Genomic DNA, 20,950 nt, shown 5'->3' with positions numbered 1-20,950 from the left:
AGGTTTTGAGTTCTATTTTTTGTGGTTGTGGTAATTCTTGTGTTTTCTGTTAGATCGTCAGCAGTCCTGGACATCTTTGTCATCTCTTCACTTCAGCTCACCTCCTGCAGGTAACTTTAAGAATTTGATAAATGTTTTTTTTTTTTTTTTCTTCATGTCTTATGCTATTTTTCTAAAGATAAATACTTGTATAAAAACATCAAGCCTTGAATATAGTCTGAAGTGTTGCTCTAAAGTGCTTTCACCTCAGAGGGAAAAAAAAATTATCTGTAGGTGTTTGTCGTGTAATCTCCTTTCCTTTATCCTTTATGCGGTGGCCAATCGCACAAAAATTGCTAAGTCGTTAAGGCTATCGGTCGGGCTATTGGAAAAAGCCATGCCACATCTGTCCTGACTGACAGCATCAGATGAGATCACACCGCAAATCTATTTAAAGTAGCAGCAGCAGCCTTTCACAGCCTTCTTTTCTTTTTCTTTTTTCTTTTTTTTTTTTTTTTTTTTTTTTTTTCACACGTCAAAATTCCAGGCTTGTTGTATCACACGTCTCAAAATGATGTGGTGTGAAAATACCACAGCTACGGGTTTGGATAATTAACAGGTTTCGAGATAAGTTTTCCACAACCGCACAACCAGCTTTGCCGTGATCTTAGTTTTGTTAATGAAGTGAGAAGTTATGCAAAAACAGCAAACAATTACAATTACATTGAAAACAGGAACTAGTGCTTTATATGCAGTGACATTTTTACTACATTTAACTTTGCTTTTCATCAATATGGATCAGAGGTATCAAACATAAGGCTCATGGGCCAAAAGTGGCCCGCAAGAAATTCCAATCCGGTCTTCAAGTAAAGTGTAAAAATGTTGAATCAAATATTGATTTTTTTTTTTTTTTTTTTTTAGCAAATTTGTCAAAAGTAGCGGACACAACACAACACTGAAGCCTGAGCTGAGATATAGGTGAGGCTGCTATGAAAGATCGTTCACTCATTGCTAGCAAACTAACCTTAAAGCCATTCTGTCTGTGTGAATTCATAAAATCACGCATAACAGAAAGATAAGATTTTTTGACATTTCACTGTATTTTGCATCAGAAGCTTTCATTAAAATTTACTTGATGCTCAGATTGTGCTCATTTTCAGTATTAGCTATTTGTTTTTTGTGAAAATACAGACAATTTCATCATTTGTATTCAAAAAATAAAGACTTTTATGGTTTTTATAGCACTGCTTTATCCTCTCAAGATGAAATTCAGCCGTATGCTACCACTGAACTAATACGTGTTTGGCAATTCTGCTTAAATGACATGAATGGAGCTGAAAAAGGTTAGAAATACTCTTGTTTCATCTGAACTGGACTCATTTTTCTGGTGTCTTGCAGGCACATGTTTGAACTGCCCGCAGGTGGTTCCAAACACTGCCGCAGCACTCCAGACACTCTCGTATAACACCATCTCTTCAGGCACTGCACGGGCTTCCAGTTAATTTCAGGGTCCAGTTCAAAATCCTAGTGCTTGTTTTCAGAGTGTTACGAGATGAAATCCTTGTTGAGGACCTCTGGACAGGGTTTACTTGTTTGTTCCATGAAGCACACTGGGGAGAAAAAAAAAAAAACAACAAAAAAAAAACCTTTTAAGCTTGTTACTCCCAATCTTGGAAACATTTTTTTTTTTTTAAATAAACATTTCTTTTTGATCTGATTAATGTCAAGTCACTTTGTGACATATGTTTTTTTAAAGTGCTTTATGAATGAACTTTCATTCACTGTAATGGATTCATTATTTCTGACTGTATTTGTTGACTTATGTGTGTTTTGGTCCAATTTGTGGGGTTATTTTTTTATTTTATATTGTTTGGTGTAATTAGTATAGTTCCATGTAAACTAGCTCTATAGAACCATACATTTAAAAAAATATTGTAAAAGATAAGTGGAACTGTGCAGGAAACAAGTTCTCTGATAAACTTTAACCCCAACATTATGTGATCATTTTATATGTTCTGCTTTAAAAACAGTCGAAGATCAAATAGTGCAAGACATTGAAATGCAAGCGATGATCAGGGTTAAGAGTACAGTTTTGGTGATTTCGTGTTACTTCTGTGGATCTTATGATCCCCGTGTTTGATTTGGTTTTCCTTTGAATGTTGTTTCAGACACAACCCGAGTGATTAGAGGTTAAAAACACTGATCGAGGACCAGCAGTGGCGACCTGTTTAAACTTCCCTGTCACAAGCTGGCTTCACGAACCTGTAGGCACTGGTACAATTGAATAAAATTTGGAATTGCAATGCTTGCACAGCTTCCCACAGCATAGGAAAAAAAGGAGCTCACCAAAAGACATCAAAAAGAATTACTGAGTTCATGTGACTGAACTACAGATGGTTCTCTTCTTCATTTTGGGCAGATGACAGCAGTGTGCGATTTGCAGCGATAGACATTTTTTCTAACCCTCCGTCGACTTGATTATTTTTTTTAAGGAGGGATAAAATGTATTTACCTGGTGATGCATTACACATGTTGACGGGTCCTGGTTGGAGACTTTCAATTTGAATGTGGTGGCGACAGTATTTCTCTTTCTTGAAAATAGACAAATGTTTCCTTTATAATATAACTTGATAAAACTTTCTGCTTAGAACAAGAACTTTCAGCATTATGAGTCTCCTCCAGTGCTCGGAATCATAGTCAGAGAGATCACAAGCAATCAGTCCGGAGTTCTGTTGAGCTTCGTTTACATGACATTTCAAGTGAAAACACTGTTGTTGTTGTTGTTGTTGTTGTTGTTTTTTTCATTTTCTTCAGAAAAGTTTCATGTTTACACCTTTTGAAAATGATGGCCGATTACTTGAAATCAGAGGAAGGGCTGAAAACAATGTAGTTAGCATGCCAGGCCACAAGTTGGCGCTGTTGTTTAGAATTGAAAATCACACACGTGCTTGTGGGTTGCCTAGTATTAAAAGACAGAAACACCCCTGATTTCGAGATAAACTCCTGATGGTGTATCCTGGGGTTACGTCCTTCTCATAACTGAGACAAAGCTCTCATGCCACTCTCTACATCGAGGCAAACCTCACGTGAACACCAGCCACTGGCGCAAAGAACAATTGTTCCTTCACGTCTTGTTTATTGATTCTGAAGAGTTGAATGTTGAACCTCATAATGGTTTTGTTCCGTTTTCCAGCTTATGAAAGGAGAAATGTGGAAGTGTAGAAGTGTGTCAGAGTGGAGGTGAACATTATTTTACAAAGATTAACTTCAAACAAGGAAAGCATCATGCATCTTTTACAATTCTGTCTTTTTAATAGAATAAACCTCATGAACCAGACTGACTTCTGTTCCCCTCATTCAGTGACACTTCATTCTACTCAGCTGGTCTGTTCAGCAACAGTTAGTTTTTCCCATAAAACTACAAAATTTACCAAGCAAAAATGTTGCCAAAAACAAAAGCCTGATATTAAAACAAATAATAAATAAAAGATTAAGCTGATGAAATCGGAACTGCAGCAGAGGGAAGAGTTCAGACTCTCTGAGAAACCTGCGAGGGACTGGAGAAAGCATGGAAGGCTAATCGAGGGCTAAAGTTTCACAAATTTAACAGATGGTTGTGGAACAGCAGCTGCTTGACCAGGATTATCAACGCTGCCGCTGCGTCTGGACACGGGAAATAAAAACACACTCTGATGCCTCAACTGGCGATGCTGTGGTGTAATCTGGAAAAAAAAAAAAAAAAGGAGAAAAAACACTAGCTGCTTAAACTCATCAAAACTTCCAGGATTATGTGTACCTTTTGCTGTTTGCGTTGTTATAATTTCAACTAACATAAAGTATAGTTTTATGAATCGTAACAGTAAAATTTCTATTATAATCCTATACCAAATAATCTTCTTCATTACGATTACTATTAATGTGGTTATTGAATACAACCTATCGTTAAATTAGAAGAAAAAAAAAACATTCTTGGATGAAATACAGAAATTAATTCTAATTTTATTAATTGTGAGTAATAATTTCAATTTAAATATAAGATGTCATAAATATATCAAAAATAAACAAATGGATACATTTTCTCTCTAATTTCTTGTCTGTCCTGTGTTTACAGTGATAGAAGGGGTGAAGTACCTTCCTCCAAACTGCAGCTTTATTGTGTACCATAAAAGTATTGTGCGCACGTGTTAATGTGCGTCTCTGTGTTCGAACGCACAGCAAAACCAAACTCGGGCCTGTTGGAGGTCCACCCCCCGAGCCCCCTCCAGAGGAACTGCAGCTTCGCCGACGACCTGGAGCTGGAGGCCGAGCGCGACGTCGAGCTGGCTCCCGCCGCTTCCGTATCGCAGTGAGTCCCGTCCTGTTTACGTCTGAGTGTGTTTTTAATGAGAGGATAGGAGGAAAAAAGGTTTGCATGTAGTTTTTGCTGCTTGTAATTAACCTTTGTAATATGCCAAACCCCCGAGGGCTCATGTCTCCACTGTGTAATGATTCTCTATTAGGCAAATCACTCCTGCTCGCTGAAGCACTCGCACAGCCAGAGCCTGAGACTGATATGAGGAAATGAGTGTTAAGTAACTGCAGTGAAATGTAAGTGCACCGTAAGTGAAACAAATGGAGCGACAGTTCTGACCCGTGGGACTTCCTTTCTAAACGGTGGGGTAATGATGCAGAGTGGGAATTGCATGCAGCAGCATTGTTGGCGAGGACCACTCTTTGCTCTGCTGACTCCAAAATATGTAACCAGCTGTTCTGATAGCGCAAACCCCCTGCTAAATTGAGCCATTACCAGATTCTACTGCTTGCGTCTTCCATAACGAGAGCACATATAGAGTTAAATACCCTTGAAAAACACGCCTACTCTTACCATCATTGCCTTTTATAACTAAGGTCAGTTGTAATTTCAACTGGCCATCTTCACCACATGAGGGAAGAAAAGTTAAGTGATCGATCCTTGACATGAAATAGTTCACAAAATAAGTCATATCGCTGCCGCTTGATTCTTACTTTGTAGTTCAATGTGTTTTGACGAATTGTAGAAAGAGTTTTCACAAAAACGCTGTGAGTTGACAGATCAAACAGAAATCTAATACTTCCACGAGCACAGCAGACACAGCCTTCAAAGTGCAAAAGTTTGGGGATAAAAGCAGCAGCACAGGTGGGTGGTGCAGAACTTCTCTCGAACATTTCTCATGTTTCGCTCATTGGATTCTTTTGTTTACTCAGATCTCATGTGGAGCATTAGCCTAAGATCACAAAAAGATAGCTGCCTCAACTTATTGCATTACTCTCTGAGGAGAAAACAAAAAGAGTCTTCCTGCGATCGCGACGGAGGTCTCGATTCAACACGGAGCGGCGGCGCGGCTTCCATCCAGCCACAACTGTTTTAGCAATTACTGAAAGAGTCAAAGCGTACCGCTTATTACTGAGATAATAGTATGATGAAAAACACAGTGCGTGCTCTCGAATGCAGCTCTCTGACCCTGCAAAGAAAGGGAAGAGCAGCTAAGTGGAGTAAAACACTAATGGATATGAAACTGCCTCATTGCTCCACAAATTGTGAAACCTCCAAGTCGGGTCTCGGTGAAAAAATTGTGTTTGTACATAGATAACCACAGCACATTAACTTTTAACATTTAGTGCGTTTATATTAAACACTCACAAATCCCCATGAAAGTTAATAGATATATCTTCTTTCTTGAAGTTTTTAGTTTGAATTCATTATGTTTGGTTATCTTTATGCGAAGAAATACTGCAAAAGATGCTTCAACATGTCTGACACAGTGATGATCATATGATAAAAAGCATCTGCCATCTGCGGCATGCCTGCTACATACCCGTATAATTTCCTGAGAATCCCTGGTGAGTATGGAATCTATACGACGAAGAGAAAGAAGATGGAAAGAAAATAACAGAAAGGATGGCAGCCTCCATTATTAATCATAACTGCCAGCTGTTACCAAAGGAAACATGTTAACTTGGAGCTGTGAAAGCCTCTAAGAAATAGTCCTTCTGAGTTAAAATTACATCAATATCCTGCTCTTATGCAGTACAAACCATGTTTGTCCATTATCTTTAGTAATCTGTCCAACCATGGTCAAAACGTAGTGCAAACACAGCAACAGACAAAAGCACACCTAGTTTACCTGCGGCAGATGGCGGCCGCTTTTGTTCAGAAAAATCTGATTTTCAAAAGAAACAATAGAAACTCCAACGTGGCTCAGTTCAAAATGTTGTCTTCCAACAAAACTCAGCATGCAATCTCTGACATGAGTTCAATTTGTTGATGTTTCGCCACCTCTGGCCTCTGCTGAGGATTTATTTTAATGCCTCTTTCAGAGCATCTGTAGGGCAGGTGTCATGCAGATATCTACAAAACCACGAATTTCCAAAAGCGCTGAACGCCAATTGGTCAGATCAGTCTCGGAAGCCCTTTATCTGTGAGATACATTGAAATGGCTTCACTCAAGCAGAGAATGTACCTGGATTGATTGGTCAGATGTTTTTGGAATCATGATAGCAGTAGAGTTTAAGGTTAGTGACTCTGCTGGCTGATTTACTCAAACGCAACAAATGCAGCATGTTTTTCCTCCATTTGTTTTACAACTATAGACAAATTTTCAAGTAAAAACGCAGAACTTCCGCTGCACTTTGTGCATGTGTGTCCATCTGTGTGTCTGTTTATACAACAACCGCGCTTGGAACCAGTGAAAACACAACTGACCGCTCAAGTTATATATCACAGTCACACCACAGTAACTGTAACCCAGTGCTAGTTTCAGTAACATTCACAACATGCTCCAGGTAAATGTTTTGGAATTGAATTGAAGCATTGTCATCGGTTCAAGTTTTAATTTTCATGCTCTGCTCAGCAAATTGTATCCACAGACTGACTCTCATCCGTGCAAGGTCAGTGAGCTCTGCTACCACAATGTCGTTAAGTTTCTCTCACAGTATTAACCTCAAAGTTACAATGTTATTGATTAAAGTAAACATGAAAATATTGCTTTTTTTTTTCCTCAAACTTCCGCTTCAGTTGAAGTCAGAATCTCTAGAGTAGAGCAAAATTTGCTTGACTGTGTGGTTCCTCATTATATTACCACCGCATAATCCCTTTATGGTGAAAAACGGATTTCTACAACAGCTCACAGAGCACATTATTGGCGTTTCATAGCGCTAATTTGACAAAATGTTATGAAAGCTGCGTTTGAAAATCAGCCCATTGCATTTCCTGTCAAGAGTCCATTATGAGACTCGCACAGACCTTGTTCTGCAGTATATCAGCATGCTGAACTTGACAAAGAGCTTACAGCTCTCCCACCTCTTCCACTTATTCACTGTGTTTCCAGTGTAATGAAGCCGGATAAGTAATAGCTATTTAATAACTCTCGCAACGTAATAATGGAGGTAATAATGGAGGCTTAATGTCTGACAGTCACTCTGCGCTTTGTGCTAATGATTTTCTGAGAAGTGCAGAGACCCAAACAATATGCGCTCGAACAGGATCTCACCTACTGGCATGAATTATCCAGCTTCAGTCAAGAGGCCGGTGGCACGAGCGAGTGGAAACTGGACTCTATAAATATCTGACATGTTTTACATATATTATTTTCAGGAAGAGATATGTTAAAGGCAAGTATGACTGTCTGTCTTTACCTGTTTTATCTTAGTAAAAGAGGAAAATCGCCACCTCTGAGTCTCAATCTGCAACGGCTTCTTCCTGTTAAAAGTGATTTTTTTTCCTTTCCACATCATGCTTGCTCATGTGAAATTGGGAAACTGTTTTAAGTGTCTAGAAATGATTTGGTTGCACCTGGCACTATGTAAATAAAGCTGAAATGAATTGAGGTGCTGCAAAATGACATTTAGCTAAAAGTAGAGTACATGCTGGACATGTTATCAGTCCATCAGAAGGAAAGCACACGCACAGGGAAAACATGCTAACATCACACATAAAGGGCCCACACACCTGGAATATTATATATTATGTCAGGAGTACATCAGGAGTGTCAAGCAGATTTTAGTTCAGTGGCCACGTCTAACTCGACTGATAAAATAGTGCCATAATTATATACTTTTTTTTTTTTTTTTTTTTTTTGGTTCTTGGGGGGCGGGGGGGGGGGGGGGGGGGGGGGGGGGGGGGGGATTAGGGTGTTTTTGATGGTATGTCAGTGTTTACATGATGAAAACATCTACATTTTCACAAAACAAAATTGACCTGGAAAATGACAACTTTCTCAACATGAAGCCAATTATAATGAAATTACAATGAAGCCAATTATATCATGAAGTTATGAGGAAATGTTTCTGGCTGGGGGCGGCACGGTGGTGCAGTGATTAGCACTCTTGCCTCAGAGCAAGGTTCAAATACCGGCCGACGCCTGGAGCCTTCCTGTGTGGAGTTTGCATGTTCTCCCCATGTGTGCATGAGTTCCCTTCGGGTGCTCCGGTTTCCTCCCACGGTCCATAAACATGCATATGTGGTTAATTGGCAACTCTAATTTGCCCCGAGGTGCGAACGTGTGTGTGATTATTTGCTCCAGTAACCCACAACCCATAACAGGATCAAGATTCTGGTGTAAAATAAAGTGAAATTTCCAAAAAAAACCAAAAAAACTTTACATTATTTGCAATATGCACGCTTTTACAAATTCGTGACTTTGAAGCTACTCTTTAGAAATATATTGAAAAATCAGTTTTCTTTGAATTTGTTTAAGATTTGCTTGGTGATTTAATGGGCTGAATTGGAACCTTTTGCGGGCTAGATTTGACCCACGGGCCTTAAATTTAATAACACAGCACTATACCAACATAAGAACAGGGACAAACCTTTTGTAACATGTAACTTTTTTTCTTTGTGTTCAAGATTTCTCAACAGAATCCTTATAGTCTGTGGATGCAAACCTTATGCCTGCTCTTTATAGAATATGTTTTACACATTGTGTTGGCAGGTACAGTGTCTCACAATTGCAAAGGCTGGTCTGTAAGCACAAATTCATCTATGGTGTAATGCATTTTGAATGGATTGTGTTTTTTTTTTTCTGTGTGGTTTTGTGTGTAATGAGCTTATACTTTCTCGATGTGTCATGTAAATCTTTCATCGCTGTAATCATAGCAAATTAGAAATATAGTTTGTGTTGAATGGAGAGAGAGTGGTTTGAATGGGGTCATCTCGGGATTTGGTGACGCTTTGGTCTCACTCTGCTTATCTTGATCAGATTTAAAGAAAGTCATGAGGCAGTATTCTCGAGACCCTGCTCCTCTACTTTATCTCTGCTCGGATAAAAAGTTGCAGCTTCAAGGTCAACTGAAGTATGTTTTTGAAGTATGACAACAGTACAGATACAATTGTGATATTCAAGACAGAAAATGCACAAAGCAAGCCACCTCTATTTGATGCTTTTTGTGTGTTTTCATGAAAAGAAATGCTGTTTCTACATTGTCCTCACACACTGTTTTATCAAAAGAGTGACAAAATGTTGCAAAGTAAGAACTGTCAAAAACAGAGACGTTTGTAGACAGTTTTTTTTTTTATTTAATTTCTTTTAAATGTTCTGTCAACACAATTGAAAATGAATCCAAAGAGCAATAATTAGTTGACCATCTTTTGAAACCAAAAATAGGCATTCATTCCTTTTGGGAAACTTCTTGATAAGAGACCATAATTTTTTGCTGCTAAGGTCCTTCAACAAAGTTTTTGTTGTTCAGGAAGATTGTTCTTTCCGTAACTGTAGTTTGGCTCTAGCTCTAGTCTGTTTCTGTAATCCCACGCCCCTCGCCGTGGGTATATCTCCAGCGCCTGCACAATGCACTTCCTTCGTCTGAACAGCCATAGAAAAGGAAGCAGGACAGCTGGGCCTGCAGGTAGGTGGGCGCGCACTCACTTGTAGAACTGGAGTTACGTTTAGTAACTACGAATTCTACTTCGTGAGTGCTTAGCCCACCTACGGGCTTCGCTATTGGTACTCACCAAGGCGGAGGCCGTAGGGATGAATGTACTCCCAGCTGGCATGCTGACAGGATTGGCGCGAAAAAGATGGAAGTAAACAGGCCGTACGCACAGTACAGCCAAACAAACCTCCAAGAACATCAAGGCAGGCAGCCCTGCACCGAGGCGCCGCCCGCAAACGTATCCAAGCACCGTAACAACGGCATTCAACCAAAGCAAATAATCCACCTGGTTCATGCTAACGCCCGCCATAGCTGAACTTTTTCTCCCTCCTTCTCAACTCTGGCACTAATAGCAGCCCCGCTGCGTTAATTCGCTGCTGTTGGTTAAAAGTCAGCGGCCTGTGGGCTAACTGAAGTTAACCCGAAATGCTCAGTAAACCAGGGGGGGCGGTACATGACACCGGTAAATCACTTACAAGAACGAAATGAATGTATCTGCTGGGGCTGTAAAAAATCAACCCATTTAGAGATATTCTCTGTTTTTCTTTTGACTGATTGGTGCTGTTGCTACCTTTGGTTTCACCTAAACTTAAAACAATCGGTTGTAAGTTATTTAAAAAATAATTTTCTCATCTTTTTTGTGTTAGCTTTCTTTTTGTGCTGGGAGGGCTTAGCCCTGCTAGCCCATTTATACCAGCCATCCCTGTGTATTCTTGATGATGCACAACATGAAAAACAAAAAATATTTCTGTCAGGGCAACTGCATGCACCTGAAGAACCTGCAAACTTCACACTGAAAGGTCCCGAAGGCTGGACACCAACCAAGGGTTGCCTTGCTATGAGGCAACTCTGTAACTGTCTATCCACTGACCGAGTTTCATAACAGATTCCAAGCATCACCTCGAAGTGAGTTGAGTTGAGATTACTGCACTCTGACGCCGATTAAATGTAGAGATCACCACACCCATCCGTGATGATAATAGATGATGGAATATGAAATCTTTGAGACTGTTGCTGCTCTTTTTTCCCAGATTGACCGAGGCGCACCGAAAAGCAATCCGAGTGATCCAGAAAATGCGCTATTTTGTAGCCAAGAGAAATTTTCAGGTAATCATTTTCTGTTTTTTTTGTTTTTTTTTGTTTTTTTTTTTCCCAGGGTTTTTTTTTTCTTTCTGGAAATGCATCTGTAAATCACTGCTGTTGAGGAGCAGTTGAAAATAAACCACTTTAAACTGACCTGTCTGTATGCTTCAAGATGGTTACTGTTGTAGCCTTTCAATAGTCGCGTCTCAAGAAGCTAACTACATAAATAAGTTCTGTACAAATTATGCAAACTTTACACTCATAATGAAGAAAACCAACAGCAGATCATGAACTTTTGGCCCATCAGATTCACAGCAGGGAAAAAAAAACCTGTCGAAGAGCTTTGATATCTTCAGTCGAGATGTGAAGTTTTAGCAGTCTCATTCTTTTTCCCTATAGACAGTGTTGTGAGACTCACATTTGCAACATTTTTATGGCTAGGATCAGCAAGAAACTCTCTCATTTAACTCATCAAAGATTCAAGCCCGTGGACATTAAAAAAAAAACTTCAAGGTAGACATTAAGTACTAATCCCAGGGTGCATTTTTTGGGGGGAATAGCTTAAAATCTGTGTTAAATGCACCACTAAAGGTGGGTGGAAATGAAAGATGGTGTGTTTGGGAAAACAGAAACTGCAGCTTTAATCAGTTCACTTTTAAATTCTGGGTCAATTTCGGGTGAATGCAGCAGCTTTGTGACTGTTCGGTCTTCAGCTGCGCCAACAAATTCACCTCTGCTCTGATTTGTGCTCCACTCGACTCTTCTCCCTCTGCAGCAGTATAGAAGCTACAGAACGTAGGATTCAGAACTGGATGTTATGTGAAATAGTTTTAAAAAAAAGAATAAACACGTTTTCTCAGAAACAATATAAAAAAGTATTATTAATGCCTGATTGCTGGTCTCCGTCTGGAATTGTTACATTATTCTGCAGCACCAGGGGTTTCATTATGTAAGTTTTATAGTTTCTTGCAGAGGCCGTGGTGCAATGTGAGAATGTGAGGATGATACATAATGGTTTGAAAATGCCTACTCTGATGAAAATGTACTTTCTACAAGTATTTTTTTGAAAAACAAATCGTCTTCCTTTGACTCTTGTTTTTTTTCTTTCTTTTATATTTGCCAGAGCTGTGGTTTTTGATTCATAATATGTGCTACATTCAAAGCCCTGTTTGTACTTTATTTTCAAATGAAAATTGAAAACTTCCATTCCGTTTTGGATGCCACTGAAAATGCAAGTTTTTGATAACGGCTCCCAAGGTAAAATTTATGAAAATGCTTCAACTCCATATTCATGGAAACAATGGAAAAAACGCAACTTTTGTGAAACACTGCTACTGCACATGCACACCACAGCTATAGTTCATCTGTATGTGCGCAAGTGTGGACAATGACAACAATGGTGGCCTCCAGGTTTTATGCAATTTATCTTCCATAGAGCTTTGATATTGTAGCACTGATTGTGCAAGTTCATCTCAGGGATCCAATTTTATCGGATGCACTTCAAGTCATCGAGAACAGAGGGGTGCAGTGTACTGTGACGTTCCTGTTACTCGTGGTGACACACAAATCATGACGGAGCGAGACGATAAAGACAAAGGAACCACAAAGGAAAGATAACATTTGATAACAGAAATACAGAAGTACTCAGTATAAATTTGCTCTATTCAGAAATAAAGTCCTTGGAAGCAATTTCCCATAATACTTTGAGGCATTATTATTATTTATTTTTTTTTTTTTTACACAAGAGAAACATATTTTTAATGTAATGGGCTAGCCCTCTTTTTTTTTTTTTTTTTTTTTTTTTTTTACTTTAGCATGTTGTGAGGTATTTTTGATTTTAACATGGAAAATTTTCTTTTCAAACAGAAAAGGAGCGTTTTACATGAATAGATGGTTTTTAGGCATTTTCGGGTGTTTTTGCACTATATAATGCTGGTTAATCACAATGACCATAAAAGGTTTTTTTTTTTGTTGTTAAAAATAAAAAAAAAAATTAGATAAGAATGAATGAATAAATTAATGTTTTTTTCTTTTCTTTTCTTTTTTTTTTACGGCAGCAAGCCCGTAAGCCCTATGATGTGCGGGATGTGATTGAGCAATACTCCCAGGGTCACCTTAACCTCATGGTGCGAATCAAGGAGCTTCAGAGGAGGCAAGTGTCCAACTTCTGCATCCCTTCATCCATCTCGGGGGTTTGGGGTTGATGACCAAAATGCCTAAACAAACACTATCCTTGACAATGTGTACACCGTCAAATCCAGTGTCTACACTGCAAAAACTGCAAAAATTCAAAATCTTACCAAGTTCAAAAGTCTTGTTTTCAGTCAAAATGTCTCATCTCACTTGATTTAAGATATATTTAAGATACAGAGACTTATTTCTTGGTTTAATATTCTTATATCAAGGTCTGATTTTGAGTAAATTTCACTTGCTGCATGGACAGATAATTTCACTAGTTTTAAGAGTAATTTTCTTTAATGAAGTGTTGACATCTTGTATTTAGGTTATCCTTTTTTGCAATGTACATACGCTTGCATTGTTTATGATTGCTGTTTTTATAGAGTTTTAAAAGTCAGTCAACCCTCACTCGACTGCTGCTGTTTGCTCTGAAAGTGCAAACTATTTGCATGATCATGTAATTTAGCATGTTTTATGCTTGATCTTAGTAAATCAGGCCTTGTGTGTGTTAAGATCTGCCTGACCAGACCTCCGCAATGTTTCTCTCAGACTGGACCACTCATTAGGAAAGATATCGTTGTTCCAGACCAGCTCAGGTAATGAATCACTCGATCGCTTTGCCAGACTGCATTACAGTAACTCACTATTTAACAAACCACAGACCTAATTATCTTGTCTTATTACTTAATTGTCTTTAGACCGGGCCAAAGACAGAGGCAGCAATTCTATTGGATCTCGACTCCACAGGATGGAGGACAAGGTGGGATTTGAACAACCTTTGTGGGAAACTAAAATCAGACTGACTCACTGTTCAGCACTTCACATCATTTCTTTTGTTTACGACAGAGAGTTTTTGCATGTTCACATCTGCCCTTGTTGTTTTCATGCTCATATTTATGAAAGTGCAGCTCATAAGCCTCATCTCGGGAGGATATTCACACAAACAGTCAACTTTCTGGAATAAATTGCTTTCGGGAATTGTTTTGCGGTAATGCAACAAATGCATAACTGTCTTTGTTCACTGTGATCTAATATAAAAGAGGGATATGTACACATGTGGCCCTGCTTTTGTTGATTCAGATGTAAAAATTTTACAGCTTGTGCCAGTTCTGCAGTACAAAGAGAAATACTTTTCTTTCATTTCTTTTAAAGATGAATCAAAAGAAAGAAAAGCAAAAATGTTGAATCATTGCTAGCTGCGTTTTTTTTCTTTCCAAAGAACTCACATGCACATGTACGATTAACAAAAAGAAACAACTGTCACGGAGTAACATAGCTGTGTACATAGCTTGTGATCATCATTGGGAAAGCATGTAATGAGTGTCTTCAAAAATGCAGTTTGCTTTAATCCCACCAGAAAGGATTTTGCACTATGCTTTGATGCCGGTGAAAGATAAACTTCACAACTCTTTTGTGAAGCTAATTCAATCGAGTAATTGAACAGAAACAACCTTTTTCTTTGCAAATAAGCATGATTCATTTTTGTACAGATGACTTGACGGCACCATCCGTGTGAATCTGGTTGTTGTTGTGAGTGCTGTGATTTCTGAGCATGTGACGAAACCCACACAGATCACACACATGGAGCAGACTCTGAACCGCATCGCGGAGTCGCTGGCTTTTCTTCTGGACCACAGGGATGCCGCCGAGGCCGAAGGTGGAGGCAGACTGAGACGGCAGCTTGGGCGAACCTGCAACGTCCTCCGCAGCCAGGACAGCCTGCCAAGCTACGACCAGCTGTCTTCATCGCCCTCGTCCTTCTCCTCCAACACGGCCGGCACGGCGCTCGGCCTCAGCAACCTCGCCAACGCCCCCGAGCGTCAGGAACACAACAGCTAAAACCAAGAAAAATCTATCTGTCTATCTATCTATCTATCTATCTATCTATCTATCTATCTATCTATCTGTCTTCACTAGTTCAGGAGTTTAAGAAATAGGTAGCTAGCTTTTTTTTAAAAAAAAAAATTAATCTGAATTTCAAACGTTAATGAAGTTAAAAAGGTTTTAGCTGCTTTTTCTGTTCCTTAGCTTATATTTATGTCTGGGTGGGGTAAATATAGTTGGAGGGATGCTTTTAAACGCATAAGAATTGATCTAGAGTAGGTCAGACCAGCGCAATGTTAGCATAGTAACTTTTGAACAGAGTATTTGGGATAACTTGTATTGTTCAGCTTTATTTTGATGAGAAAACTGACAATAAGGATGGAGAACTTTAGCAAGTCATTCAGGATGCTGTTTTTTTGTTTTTTGTTTTTAATCTATGCTCACCGTATGGTTTTGACGCAAACACTAATTAGTCAGCAAGGTATTTGTGAATGGAATCCCCAATGAATAAATTAAAAACAGCAGTATTTTTTTATGTCTTATGGATAACTCTTACTCTTTGTGATCACACGGGCCGGGCTGAACTCTCGTGGTCCCATTTCGACCCTCGGTTGCCTTATGTTTGACACCCCTGCCTTGAATTATTATGATGCTAGCACAGCGTTTGAAGGAGGAGCAGCTACGTATTGATTTGGGAAAATACTTTCTTCACAATCTGTCATTGAACACACATTTTCTTCAGTATGATTGGTGTTGTTTTTCTGTTAGCGAGATTATGTACATCTGCACAAACCACACGAGGCCTTAAGCTATATACAACAGACAAGAACTCAGTCGTAAATAAACACTGGTAAATCAAATGTACAATACATTTTTCCTAGACTTTGTTAGACTTCTATTCCTGGTTCATCAGTGTGGTACAAACAGAGGGAAGCAGGAATGATCATGTTATTTAAATACACAGTATTCAAACTATTCAATTTGGAGAAATACTTCATTTGTGATAAATCTCTTATTTTACGATCAACGTCTAATTGAAGTAGTTCATCTTTGGTATTCATCAGGGCTGTACTCAATCATATTATTGCACATAACCGAATGAAGCCTTAATCTAATAGTAGAGGGAAAACCCTTTAACTGAGCTGCTGGTGAAAATAAAGTGCAGTTAATGTAGTTTAATGGACTCCAATCAGTGGGTGTATTAAAGTGTTCATCAGTGTTCATCTGTAACATCCACTTTAAAAAGCATTGCAGGCATTCTGTCTCCACAACGGCAGAATTCTTAGAGTGACTAATTCAAGACAGTTTTCAAAACTAAAAATTTCCATTGCATGTCCACTGAATTTCACGTTTGTTTTGTTTCTTCTACTCTGTTTTTGGTGTATTTCTGCAGGTCTAGTAGAAATATGATTTGTGCTTTTGTGCTAATAGACACATTTAGTGACACATTTTGGAAAACGTTTTGCGAAGAGAAGCATATTCATATGAACGGGATCCTACAGTGTCCCAGTTTTACCTAATTTAAGGTATTGTCGAAGACATTACCACTGCTCCTGTGTTTTCTTTGCTGTGATTTAATTTGATGAAACAAATTCCATTGCATCCCTCTTTAGAAATGTTAAGATGTGCATTTCAAATGATTGATTTTAATCAAACGCTGTTTTCATTTTCCAACCACAATAAAAAGTTACTGTTGATTTTCATGCCTTCTGAGCAACCTCTTTTCTTAACTTACACACTGGTTAGTTTGCAGAAAACTTAAATAAACTGAACTCAGTTCAGTTGTTCTCAAGTCATCAGTCAAAGCATTGCTGCACATGCAGGACAATAGCGCCGCGCTCCTACTGACGGCAGAGCTTGCTTCCACACTATGAGGTGGGCGTGGCTGCATCCCACCCTTACTGACTTATCGAAACAGCCAGAAGCTCGGCTGACACCGCGCTCTTTACACAGGTGACCTTTGGACGGCAGATGGTGACCTTTTTCCCCGCTGGCCGTCCATGGGGTGTCCGGGCATTCCTTCACACGAGTGGCCCCGTGGAGAAAAGCCCCAAATGACCATCTGCCTCCGGTGTCCGCGACAATGGCCCACACCCTCCTAAAGTGTGCTGGGGGTTGTTGGCCTTTGTGGGTGAGGGGAGCGTTTCGTCGTGAGGTTTTAAGGATAATTAGTGCAATCTGAAGTGTTTGAGGGGATACGCCGTGTTTGCAGTCAAACATTGTAGAAGAAGACTTTACACACAAAAAAGAGACGGAAGATTAAATTCTGTTTTATGTGAACATCTGCTTTGGCGAGAAGAGTTCATTTGTGCAGCATATTGTGATTTACATAAAAAAACAGAAATCACTGAAGTGCTTATTTGCTTCAAAAAAACTGGTGAAATTAAAAAAGAATCAAAAGCTGCTGTTTGGCTGATTCTGTGGTGGATGATCACAGGGCAAAAAGACAGACAGACAGTCAACTTTAGAGTCAAACAGCCTCACGTTCATGTTTTTAGACTGTGGGAAAGTCTTGTTCCTCAATCCTCATATAACAACATGAGACTCCAACTGGGGGTATTATTGATGTGAGGGTGCAAACCACTACCTCATTTTGCCACCCAAATCCTGTTGTGTTTTTAATTTTCTTGTAATTATTTGCTGAATATTTGTCTTCTTGCCGTAATGCTTTATCAGTGATTGTGGTATTTATATGGCATCAACTGTACATCATGCAATTCTGTCCATGCACGTGAGACCTTAACCTTTACTACCAGGTAAAAAACAAAAAAGATACTAAATAAACGACAGCTTATCCTATTTTTTTTATTATTTTTTTTAATTCATGAGGATTTTTTTTTCACCTGGCTTTTGGTAAGATTGTATTCATGTGTGGTAGATAGAGACAGTGGAAAGCCTCGTCCTGTTGGATGTAATACAGCAAGACATTAATTTTGAAAAAAACCCCAAAAAAACCCATTTATCTCTTATTTCACTACAAAAGTTCAAAGTCCAAGTAATTAAATTAAGCTTTATCTGAATAGTAGTGAAAAACTCAGATTTCTGGTGAAAATGAAGCAGTTTAATAGTTTTCAGTAGGAAACCAGTTGCATAAACCAGGTTTCTGAAATTTGATTGAGCTTCAATCTTCAGACTTGAACATCTTAAAGAGGGATTATAAGATATAGGCCACGCCTCTGTTATGCACTGGGTGGCAGTGTTGAGTCTCTTCCAGTGTTTTTGCCCTTTTTTTGGGAGTTGCAGTGGTTCTGAAGTTGAACTCTAGAATGTTTCAAAGAAATATACAGACGCTTTACAGAGGCTGACTGTCGGGACTTTTTACATTTCATGCACATCCAATGATGTGTAACTAAGTACTACAGAAATATATAAAACCAGACATTTGAACGGAGGTGTTACACATGTTTTTGTTCAAGGGCCACATTACACCTTAATGGGCAGTAACTGGAAAAAAAAGACAATAACCTATAAATTTAAACTTTTAAATTTTTCTTTTCAGTTTTATACGTGATGAAAATATTTATGTTTTAGTAACTAAGCAATTACACAAAATTACTATAGTCTTAACATGAAGTCAATTTTAATGAAACCTTCTGGTGGCAAATGTAGTGAAATGTCCAAAAACATCTCTGGCTGTTGCATTAGGCATGTTTTTACAAACTCGCCCTGACTACATGGCGTTAAGGCTAATGCTAGTTTACTACCTTTCATGACAGCATCGCCGTGTGTCAGCTCGGGTGTCAGTGTTGTGTTGTGTCTTCTACTCCTCGGAAATCTGTTGTTTGAAATCAATGTTTTCTTTGAAATTTTAACAATTTGCTTGGTGGTTCGGTGGGCTGGATTAGAGCTTCTGGTGGGACAGTTTTGGCCCACGGCCCTTATGTTCAGCATTGCCATTATAGCATGATCCTTCCAGGTTGAAAATAATATTTGCATTCTCATCTCTTAATGCGAATGAGATCAATTTCAGCAATTAGATGAAAACTTCAGGTTTTTTCAAGTACCGTATTGGCCCGAATATAAGACGACTCCGATTATAACACGACCCCTATTTTTCAAAGATCATTTTGTGAAAAAAAAAAAAAATGCTGAAGACAGTAAGGTCACTCATAAAACAACTTTTTATTATACAATTATTCTAAACTCAAAAACTCACAACTGAGATAACATTTCACGAGATATAAAATGAAAAAATATATTCGCTTTCTCAAAATAAGAAACAATAAGCAACAAACAAGAAGCCTCAAGGGGTCAAAACTGCATAAATGATGTTAATAACTTTCCAGTGCCTTCAGCTGAACCACAGCTCTGGTGGTGGGCATTCTGTCTTTCCGTTTTTCAGAGATGTATTCACTCACCCTTCTATCAGTCTCTCTGAAGCGTCCGCTCTCGGGACCACGGAAAGCTTTTCTCATAGCGTTAGCATCTGTAGGCGTTTTTTTTCTGTGCTCTCCAATAAGAACGAGGCGCTCTGCTTCACCAGATCTCCTGGCGGCTTGGCAGTAGTTTGATGACTCTGCTGCGTTGATCACCATCAGTTTAAAGTTGGTATCATAACTTCGCCTCTGTTGTTTGCTCAGTTGTCCAGTGTTCGAGCCCCTTTGTTCCAGATGATCCGCCATTTTTCATCAGATCATTTGATCTCATTTCATGGCTCCACTCGCTCTCTGGTCAGTTATACTTTGGCTCCATCTAGCGGCGCGGATGCGTATTGACCAACTACCGTAAGTCCGCGATTATAACACGACCCCACTTTTTAGGATGCAATTTCTGGAAAAAAAAATTGTCTTATATTCGGGCCAATATGGTAGTAGTGGCAGCACTGGGATGACTCAACGCGCCACTGTGGTACGGATTGGTAATGCAATTTTTATGCAGGCTTCAGAAAGTTGGAAAATTTGCTGACTTTGGTCGGTTCACCAGCAGCATGTCACAAACTGGTCTTTGAGGTGATATTACCCTGTAAATATTAATATCTAATATAACTTATTCAAATGCACTCATATTGATGTTTTAGCTTCTGTACTATTTGTTCTGTGTTCTTTTCTGAGTGCAGCTATATTACAAGAATGTCTCTCTGCGATTGATTAAGTGTTTCTACTCTATTCATTAACTGTTGTTTTGTCTCTTTTGGCTTATCATTTAAGGTTTCAGTGATTATATACTGTCCCTTTAATGTATGCCTCCTCAGCTCGTTTCTCATTCAGACCCTTTAAAGTTTGACAGCTGGCTGTTCTTTGTGATCATTTGTGTTGACAAGAAGGCACATTTGAACAGCAACATCCCTCTAATAATAAATGAAATACTCACCGCAGTGTTGTTATAGTGACAGCTTCATTTACTGATATAGCACCGAGCAGCTTGTAGCACACACCTCGGAGGGGATTGAATTGGGAGGGAAAATTGAGAATCCGTGAGTCCTCATAGATGCGTTTTGATTATTGATCGTGTGACTCATAATTCAAAAATCAATCCACCCAAATAGCGCAAGATAATCTGCTGCAAATTCAGAAATGGCACATTTCACATTGGTTGTCCTTGAGACACTTGAAAGCACGGCGTCTTGCTCTTGTTTTCGCAAGAGAAGAGGCAAAGTAAGGATAAACATGGGCAGGACCGGGCGCATGTCAGGGATAAAAGATGCTTTGACTATGAAAAGAGAAAAGCCCCGGGTGGGGGGTGGAGGAGCGCAAAGGCTGATTTGCAGGTGAAAGAATGGCACGCTCTGCTTTTGTGGTCATTGTCCTGCTCTCCGGCCAGATGGCCTCTTGAAAATCCTCTGAACCCCGTGGTCTTGATTACACTTATGAGCGGATTCGGGCCTATCTAATGGGCTACTTTGGCAATTACAGCTCATATTAATGTCTGTCATTTTAAGCCTGGCAGCACACTGCTTATGATTATGAGTGTGATTATGATATATGTCATAATACAACCCAGAGAAAGCAATTACTGTAAAACAATTTTCTTCCCTGGAATTGCCAAACCTGAAAGTTTA

At 39.1% G+C, this 20,950-nt stretch overlaps 1 protein-coding gene across 1 annotated transcript in view; it reads left to right on the top strand.

Moving 5' to 3' along the window:
* Positions 1-15,216, top strand: part of kcnq1.1 (potassium voltage-gated channel, KQT-like subfamily, member 1.1) — a 63,681-nt gene extending 48,465 nt beyond the window's left edge. The window contains exons 11-17 of the mRNA XM_030094107.1: positions 54-110; positions 4,195-4,324; positions 10,899-10,974; positions 13,008-13,102; positions 13,678-13,724; positions 13,827-13,888; positions 14,701-15,216. Of these exons, the coding sequence (XP_029949967.1) occupies positions 54-110; positions 4,195-4,324; positions 10,899-10,974; positions 13,008-13,102; positions 13,678-13,724; positions 13,827-13,888; positions 14,701-14,967 (734 nt within the window). The 3' untranslated portion in view covers positions 14,968-15,216. The remainder of the gene's footprint in view (positions 1-53; positions 111-4,194; positions 4,325-10,898; positions 10,975-13,007; positions 13,103-13,677; positions 13,725-13,826; positions 13,889-14,700) is intronic.
* Positions 15,217-20,950: the final 5,734 nt, after the last annotated feature.

Source organism: Salarias fasciatus, chromosome 1 (assembly GCF_902148845.1).
Source record: "Salarias fasciatus chromosome 1, fSalaFa1.1, whole genome shotgun sequence".
Taxonomy (NCBI): Eukaryota; Metazoa; Chordata; class Actinopteri; order Blenniiformes; family Blenniidae; genus Salarias; species Salarias fasciatus.
This window is presented reverse-complemented; position numbering and strand designations above follow the sequence as displayed.